This window comes from Octodon degus, unplaced genomic scaffold, assembly GCF_000260255.1.
Source record: "Octodon degus isolate 3935 unplaced genomic scaffold, OctDeg1.0 scaffold00164, whole genome shotgun sequence".
NCBI lineage: Eukaryota > Metazoa > Chordata > Mammalia > Rodentia > Octodontidae > Octodon > Octodon degus.
Window position 1 is genome coordinate 1,785,416 of NW_004524740.1, and position 9,763 is coordinate 1,795,178.

A 9,763-nucleotide genomic window follows, 5' to 3' on the forward strand; every position below is an offset into this window, starting at 1 on the left:
TGGTGGCACACACCTGTAATCCCATCACTTGGGAGGCTGTAAACAGAATCACTATGAGTCTGATCTAGTAGTGAGGCCCTGAATACCCTGTAGACCCTTCTCTAAAATAAAAAAAAAAAAAAAAAGGATACCCAAGTAAAACATTGAGTAAGCAATTAAAAATACATAGTTAAAGCCCATAAGAAAGATGGAGAGTAAGGACACAGAGGTAAAGGTTGTGTGTATGTCAGTCAAAATCCAGAAATAGCCTTGCTGTGTGTGTGTGTGTGTGTGTGTGTGTGTGTATATATGTATTGGGTACCAGGAATCAAACTTGGGATGCTCTGCTGCTGAGTTAGGCACTCTGCTCCTGAGCTATATCTCCAACCCCTGCTAAGTGTTTTTAGGTTTCAGTCTCTCAGTCAAGAATTTACACTTTCTCATCCCAGTCTATCCTTTCCTATTTCTTTGTGATGGCATTTATTGATAACTTTGGTACCATTTTTTGTTGTTCAGGAAAACTTTTTTTTCCCCTCCATTATCTGCAAGTGAAGCTAATTTCTTTTTTCTTTCATTTGAAAATTATGTGATCTGCCAGCATGCAGACTCTAAAAGGATACAAGTGGAAGTACTGCTATGAGTATGGCAATAAAAGCAGGTTTCCAGCAGGTCTGGATAGTGTGAAAAATTCCTATCTATAGACTCCCATGGTTTCTCTATTTTTATAGGTCCAGTATGTCTGGGTTGCATCTAGTAAAACAAGGTCGGGACCGGAAGAAAATAGACTCACAGCGAGATTTTACTGTGGCTTCTCCTGCAGAATTCGTTACTCGATTTGGGGGAAATAAGGTGATTGAGAAGGTAAGTTATAACTTAATTTGTTAAAAGTGTCTGGAACATGTATGTAGCTTAGCTGGTAGACTAGTTGCCTACCATGTGATAGGCCTTGGGTTAGATTCCTAGTACTGTAAAGTATTTATGATTTAGTGCCTAGATTCGTGGTCTAGATTTGTTCAAAACTGCTATTTAGATTTTTTTTAGAGATTTTTGTCTCTTTTATGTTACTGTCCTTTCTGCCTCCTAGCATCGTATTATATAACTTTATTGTTTTCTGTAAAATACACTCACTATTTCCAATTTAATCATAATTAAGGAGCTGAAGAATTACTGCTCAAAAAAATCTAAAGGAAAAATAGACATTCCTTATAAAGTTATTTTTGGAAGTTCTTATGGTTTTACAAAGTGGGACGGCACTGATATGACAGATTATGAGGAATTGATTAAATTATGGGGTGCTGGTGGGAAGATAATCTGAAACAACTTTGATGTAGAGCTAGGACAGTAGAGGGTTTTAGAGTAGAAGGCTTAAACAACTTGATATATCGTGATTTTAAGGCTTACACCTTCCACCAGTTATTTGAAGTGTTCATTTTTATTTTTATTTTTATTTTTTGTATCTTAGGAAAAGGTCTACAGAGTGTTTAAGGTCTTACTACTAGATTGGACTCGTCATGATCCACCTGTTTACAGCCTCTCAAGAGCTGGAATTACAGACACGTACCACCACGCCCAGTCTCAGTGTCTCAGCATGCCCCTTGGGCAGGTCCAGCAAGGCAGGCCCCTAGGATTGAACCCCTGGCCCCTGCACCTGCTTGCAGGAGCTTTAATTTGCTGAGCTATTTCAAACAAACAAACAAACAAACAAAACAAAACAAGTAGACTGTACAGTGTAGTCTTCTACTGAGCTTTGATCTGCTGAGCTATTTAAAAAAAAAAAAAAAAAAGGTAGACTGTACAGTGCAGTCTTCCCCAATTACTCTCAATGAATCCCAGGGGTGGGGCCGGCACAGCATGCTGGGGATCAAACCCCAAGCAGATGCTTTAATCACTGAGCTATCTGGCTAGCACTCCCAATTCTTTTTTGATAATACATTATCCCTCTGAAATTTGTTTTCTTCAATTTTCTAGTGATAGGTATGGTAGACTAAACAGGATGTGAATAATTATGACTTTTTTCTCTTCAAAAAATGCACTCAGAAAGGAGTAAGTTCTACCTGGTATCTATTGAAGTACTTACTTAGCCAGTATTTAAAAATATTACTTAATTTGTGGGAACTGGTTCCTCACAGTCTTAACTACCTACAATTCTGGTTGAAATTCTAATTTTTTTTCAGAGAAAGATCTATAAAATTTCACTGATCTTTTTTCCTCTGTCATTGTATTTTTTTCTTTTCCTTCATTTTTTCCTCCCAGGTTCTTATTGCTAATAATGGCATTGCAGCAGTGAAATGTATGAGATCTATCCGGCGGTGGTCTTATGAAATGTTTCGAAATGAGCGTGCAATTCGATTTGTTGTCATGGTCACGCCTGAAGACCTTAAAGCAAATGCAGGTGGGTTGTTAGCTTTAGAAAAGCATCACTGTCCTTTAGTAGGCCAGCCTTTTTAGACTAGCTTTTTTTTGGTGGTGGGGAGACAAGGTTTCAATATTTAGTTCAGGCTGGCCTTGAACTCATTTTGTAGTACAAGCCAGCCTAGAACTCAAAGCAATCTTCCTGTCTTAGCCTGCTGAGTGGCGGGTTTACAAGCATGCGCCACCAGGCCCAGCCTAAGCTAGCTTTTTTAAGCAGCAGAATTATTAATTTAGTGGTTTTCCCAAATAATAAAAATTCTATGAGAAATCTTTTTCTTTAAAAAGAGTAACAGCCATGTAAAAGTGATTTTGCTATAATTAATCTTAACACAGTTTTCTGTGTTCTAAGGTATGTAGAAATATAACTTTCTTGTTTTTGAGACAGGATCTAGCTATGTAGTTCAGGCTGGCCTTGAACTCACTATGTGTGTCCTAGGCTAGCCTTGAACTAACTTGCAGTAGTCTTCCTGCCTCAGCCTCCTAAGTGCTGGGATTATAGGCATGTGCCACCTTTCCCAGTTTAACATAAGTATTGTTTTGGGTTTTCAGGTGTATGCCTTTTCCACTGTTAAATATTTGCTATGCCACGTTCTTTAACACGTATAAATGGAAAGGCTTGGAAGGAAATACTGTTTCTCTTATGAGTTAGTTATACTTAATTTTAGAGTAAAGATTATTTTTTCTCCTGCTGAGGAAGAGAGGTCTTGTGACCCAGATGGGTTTCATTAAGTAAGGTTTTCTGCATATTTTCTCCACTCAGACGATCCTTTACCCAGGAGTTATAAAGAAAGACTATTGGTATACCTGGGAGGTGTGACTAGACTTTTTTTTCATACATTTTATCACTAAGATATAATATCTTTGTGGAAAGTTCACAGATCATGGTAGTTCTTTAAAGATCTATCCTTTTAAATCCAGTTTGGTCTGTATATGTTGTCTCTATAAGGAGACAATGTTATAAAATTGACTGTTTCTAAATATTAAAGGTAGGGGGCCTGCTGGTTAGCTCAGTTGTTTCAGCGTCTGCTTATGCAAACGCAGTCAGGTGCAGGACACCTCAGTTTGATCCCCAGCTCCACATGCCTTACCAGACTCACCCTTAAGGCAGCTTGAGCCAGAAAAAAAAAAAAAAAAAAAAAAAAAAAAACTTTCTAATATTAAAGGTTATTGTGACATCAGTGTATTGGAAAGTACATGTTATTGTGTAAAATAACTTAGATATCCCCTTTAACATCACTGAGATATAGTTTTTGTGCCTGTAAAAGGAAGTTTATAAGGGGCCGGGGAGATGGCTCAGTGGAATAACTCAGGCCTGGCAAGCGCAAGGGCCTGAGTTCAATCCCTGCTTCCACAAAGAGGTTAAAAAAAAAAAAAAAAAGGAAGTTTATAATGTCTGTTTCACAGTAGAGTTATAAAAAGTTTTTTAAAAATGTACCCTGCTGGGATTGAATCTGTAACTCAGTGGTCCCACAGTTGTCTAGCATGTGCACAGTCATATGTTCAATTCTCAAAAAAAAAGACAATTGATGGATGATTCTATTAGCACCTTGGAAGATCTACTTGAGGAAGTAAAAAATAGAAGATATATAATGGGACTGAGGATAGAAAAGAAACTGTTGTTCTAGAGCAATAATGGCAAACTTTTTTTTTAGGGCAGGGTGTACAAGGTCTCTCTGCACAGATCAGACTTGTAGTGATCCTCCTGTTTACAGCCTCCCAAGTGCTGGGATTACAGGTGCCTACCACGACTCCCAGTCTCATCTCAGGGTGCCCCAGGGGTGGGGCTGGCACAGCAGGCCCAGGGATCGAACTCCCAGCCCCTACATCTAAGGAGACACTTTAATCCGCTGAGCTATTTGGCTGGACCTTTAATTTAACTTTAATTTTATCTTTTTGAGACAGGGTTTCACTATGCAGTTTAGGCTGGCCTAGAACTCACAGTGATCCTCCTGTTTCAGTCTCACTGAGTGCTGAGATTACAAGTATGTGTCACCACACCTGGTGATGGCAAACCTTTTAGAGAAGGGAAACAGCAAGATTTGGTGACTAGGGGAAGATTTAGTGTTGACTGTTGGGTTTCAAATTTCGTTGACTATTCGGAGGGTAGTTCTACCACATAAAATAGATAATTTAACAAGAAAAGCAAGGTTGTTCTGTGAGGAGATGGGTTTATTTTTACTTGTAGTGTTTGCAAGTCTTAAAATCTCTCCAAAACATTGGCTCCATCCTTCTAGAATTTAGAAATGGTGAGAGCTGAAGATAAAGGTGTGTGCATTATTGACTAATATGTGGTATATTTAAACTATCCTTCAAAAGATTATATAGAAAATTAAGAGGGTCAACTATAGAATTTTGTGGAAGATTAAAAATTAGAGATAGATTGAGGAAGATAGGCCCATAAACAATACTGAGAGATTATTAGAGATAGGATAAGAAGCAGAAAAGATGAATACAGAGAAGAGAGAATTTCAGGCAGAGTATATTGGCACCTGCCTATAATTCTTGTTTCTCAGGAAGGAAGCCAAGGAAGATCACTAATTTGAGGCTAGTCAGGGTAATTTAGGAAAACCTTCTCTTAAAACAACAAAAATACCTCCAACAAATTCCCATAGAGGAGGATCCTATGTGTTAGCAGTCCAAAAATAGAATCAGAAACTTCTCAGCATTAAAAAGTCATTATGACCTTTGCAAGAATAATTTCAGTGGAATAATAAAAGAATATGCAGGGCCAGCTAGATAGCTCCATGGACTAAGTGACTGCTTAGGCAAGTGCAGGGACCAGGGTTTGATCCCCAGCACCACAGGCCACACCAGGCCCACCCCCAGGCGCACTGAGCTGGCCACTGAAACAATAAATAAAAGAATATGCAGACTAATAGAGGATCTTAAGGAATATGGGAAGTAATATGGAAATAGCCGTATGGGCTAGTTGGTTTGTTTTTTTTGGTTTGGTTTGGTTTTTTTTTTTAGAAATTTTGGATGAAAGGCCAAGAAAAGGTAGTAACTATAGTTGGGCATACTGACTTATACCTGTAATCCCAGTTATGTGGGAGACTGAGACAGGAAGATCATAGTTTGAGCTCATTGGGCAATTCAGTGAAACCCTGTCTCAAAAAATTTTTAAAAGGGTTGGAAATATAGCTCAGTAGTAGAGTCCTTGCCTAGCGTACATGAGGCCCTGTATTTAATCTCCAGCCCCACAAAGAGAAGGAAAAAACAGTATAAGTGATTGAAGAGAAATTCTAAGTCAAGGGGGGATTTAAAAAAATTTTTTTTGGAATAAAAGAAACTAAAGATTAAGGAAGGCTTTAAGTACAGTAGATGCCTAAAGTATGTTAGACCTTAAAAAGATGGCAAGAAGTGGATAAAGAGCACACAGGTGTACAGAAATGTGCCTTTTTCCAAGGAATTCTTTCTTTTGATGTTTATTATGAGGGGGAAAGTCAGTAATGAGGGTAAACATATTTATACAAGGTTGTTCATTGCATATTGTTTAAGAATAATGATAAACTAGAATTAAATTGTTCAGTTAGTGAAATAAAATGTAATGCACCATCTATGAAATGTCATGCAACTGTTATAAAATAATTTGTGGAATGACATTACTTAGAATGAGAATGTTTTGATGAATTGCTGTATGGATTATGACACTGTAATAGTATTGTCACAAGATGACTAGGTCTGGTGCTTCAGGGACTCACCAGGGTACAGCCAGTTATTATTTGGCACTGTGGTCTCATCTGAGACTCTACTTGGGCTAGGTGTACTTTCAAATTCACATCCTGTAGTTTTGGGCAACATGCAGTTTTTCATGGGCTCTGAGACTGTAAGCCTAAATAAATATTTGACTGATTCTTGGTCATCAGCCATATCTCAAAATGACTGCCAGCTTTCTCAAAGCCAGCAAGGGAATGAGTCTTCTTGTAGTAAGATGGGTTATATATTTATATAATGTTACAGAAGTGGCATTTCATCACCTCTGCCATATTCTCTCCTCCAGAAGCAAGTCATAGATCTTGTCTATACTCAATAGGAAGAGATTACATAAGACCCAAACTTAGAGGTTGGGTTCATGGTAACTTCTTAGTATTTGTCTACAGTGATTGCTAAAAAAAAAAAGAGTTGACTATAGAAGGAAATTGATAGCATGATATAATAGAAAAAAATTGTGCATACCCATAAAAAGAGGGTTGATAGAACATGTACTTAAACAGCAATAGTAGTTTCCTTTGGGGGTAGAATTTTGGACTGTTTCTATTTCTGGGGTTTTTTTTTTTTTCAGCTTTTTACATATGTTTTATAATTTTTTATAAAAAGTTAATGCGAGAAAGGATTACCATGTGAGCGATATTGAATTAAGGAATATTATGAATAATTTTTCACTTTTCCTTTCCCCCAAATATTGTACTATATTAATTATTCTTTAACAAGTTCATTGTGTATATTTATTACCATAAGTCCTATGGGGTTTTAGTGAATTACACTATTGTGCAGTTGCCATTGTAATCCAGTTTAAAATACTGATTACTTTTATAATTTTAAAAAGCTGTGGGGGCTGGTGAGATGGCTCAGTGGTCTGAAGCACCTACTTAGAACAAGCTTAGCAAAGCACAGTGACCGCGGTTCAATCCCCAGCACCACATGCCAGCCAGCCCGCCCCCTGGTGGGTTGAGCTGGCCACTTATACACACACATAAATAAATAAAAATTAAAAAAAAAAAATAAAAAGCTGTGAAAAAGCAACTTTAGTTCAGAATGTTGGATATTAATATGAAGAGAGGACTTCATCATCTGAAGCTGGAGGAAGACAGGCAAAACTGATTAAATTCCCTCTGGCTTAAATTACCAGTGGTACCGGGGACATAGCGCAGCGGCATAAGCGCCTGCATGGCAAGCACAAGGTCCTGAGTTCAATCACTGGCACCTAAATAAATAAACAAACAAACAAATAAATCACCAGTGATACATGCACAAGCTTGTATCACCTAGTGAGACTGTCCCATGCTGCCAGTAGGATAGTCATACATGTACCACTGGTGGTTCTGAGCAGCTTGGGATTGAGAGATACAAATTATGGTCCCATCATGAATGTATTAACAGTGAGAATGATAATTACTAACCCATTTCATATTTTGATTACATGATAATCACTGAAAAAATGAAAAAGTATATGATTAATGAACTCTACAGTACAGGATTAAGAATAATCACCCTCACTATCTGTGAGGGATTGGTTTCATGTTTTTCTGCTGATACCAGGATCTATAGAATCTCAATCCTCTTTTTAAAAATGTGGTATTTGCTTATAACCTAACCTCACCCTGAATTTTAAGCCGTCTCTGGATTAATGATATAACTTTTTATAGTTTAAATGCTATATAAATAGTTGTTAGTCTATATTTTTGAGGAATGACAAGGAAAAATGTCTACATTTTCAGTAGAGATACAATTTTTTCCCCCAAATGTTTTAGCTCTGTAACTGGTTGATGAATGTAGAGCACATAGATATGGACTGACTATAGCCTCTTTTGAGAGGGAGTTTTCGTATTTATTTTTGAATGTATTCTAGAATAGTACCTGTACTTGTATTTATATCAACTGTGGGAACTAAAAGATGATAGTTATATAACTAGAGCTTTTTCTCAAATTTATTTATTTTAGTACATGCTTACAGTCCATAATAATTACATTCCATGTGTGGAGTTGGAACATGTACATAAAATGCTTTAATTCTGTTTGTTTGTTTGTTTGTTTTGTATCTCCTTCTCTGAATCTTATAATCCTCTTATCTGAGAAAGATCCACCATTCTACTTCCTTCATTTATACATTTTTATGTAAAGTAAATTATATGCTGTTTAAGCCCGTGGATCTCATTTATTTCACATAACATTTTTGTCTCAAGGTGCATCTGTGTTTTTCTGCCTCCAAGACTTCTCTTTTCTTCCATATATTCACTATTTTTGTAGACTCTGTGTGTATGTGAAGATGTAGGTCAACGACTTGATATAAGGCTACTCGACAATGGATAAATCTACTTTGGAAAATTTAGATAGATTTGCCTATTTGGAAAATAAAGGAAAAAGGTAAAAACTGATAATTGGGAAGAACATATTGGCAGCAATGCATGTCTACCAATAAGAAGGTGTGTGGTACATGCTTACAGTCCTAGTGATTTAGGATGATTCCAAATTTGAGTCCAGCCTGGGCAACTTAGCAAAACACAGTCTCATGTCTAAAGACAAAGAAAAGAAAGAAGAGAGGGAGGGGAAGGAAAATAAGAAAAAGGAAAAGTAAAGGACTGGTAATGTGACTTAGTGGTAGGGCACCCCTGGGTTTGGTGCCCAGTACTACCCTCATCAAAGCACCCATTAATAGAAAATGAACAAAGAACATGAATGGTAGTCCATAAAGGAGAAATCAGTCAGGTGCAGTGGTGCACAGTGGTAGTCCCAGCTACCTAGGAGGCTGAGACAAGAGGATGACCTGAGCCTGGGTGGGAGGTTAAGGCCTCCCTGGGAAAGATCTCTTAAAAAAAAAAAAAAGAATTGGGTTGGGGACATAGCCCAGTGGTAGAAAACTTGTTTTTAGCATGTGCAAGGTTCTGAGTTAAGCCCATGGTGGTGGAAGGAAAAACAAAGATAAAATTGGGATGACTATAGAGTATTTATTTGCTCAGCGGGTATAAATGTCTGGATTCAATCCCAAGCATTACACACTCACCATGATCATCCTCCTCTTGGGAATTCTTAAATTTTTTATAAAAAATGAAATAGAAAGCAGTAGACATGAAAAGAGATTATTAGTAGTAACCAAAGAAGTATAAACAAAATGGGAGAAAGTGATTTTTTTAAAACATAAAATTTGCAAAATTAAAAAGATTGTTAGTACCTAATATGGGAAGATTGATAATATGTATGTAACATAGGTAAAGTAGTTTGGCACCTATATTGCTAGTGAAAATCTGAACATGTGAAAACTCTTTAATACTTTTACTTCTAGGGACACATCCCATATACATGATTTTAATATTTTTCAAATTTCAAATAACATACATTTCCACCAACAGGTTAGTAGAAACATGAATTATGCAGTATTGAAATATTTGGTATCCATGAAAATACTAATTATGTTACATATAATTATATTTCATAATATGGGAAGATAAGTCACAATATATTAAGTTGGCTAATAATTTATCGCTGTTTAGGATTATGAATGTACTGAAGCATGAACTAGTGATCACTGAAATGGGACAATGAAATAATTTTCATTTTTAAAAAATATTATTCTATTTGACACAGCTATTCCCCTTGTAGATATCATCCTGAAAGAGTTAAAAACATTGTGTTACAGTGATACATGCATACCCAT

At 36.7% G+C, this 9,763-nt stretch overlaps 1 protein-coding gene across 4 annotated transcripts in view; it reads left to right on the forward strand.

Moving 5' to 3' along the window:
* Acaca (acetyl-CoA carboxylase alpha) overlaps positions 1-9,763 on the forward strand; it is a 292,108-nt gene that overhangs the window by 88,275 nt on the left and 194,070 nt on the right. For all 4 annotated transcript variants that reach the window (XM_004643003.2, XM_023703133.1, XM_023703135.1 and 1 more), the window contains 2 exons: positions 708-840; positions 2,233-2,371. In XM_004643003.2, the coding sequence (XP_004643060.1) occupies positions 708-840; positions 2,233-2,371 (272 nt within the window). The remainder of the gene's footprint in view (positions 1-707; positions 841-2,232; positions 2,372-9,763) is intronic.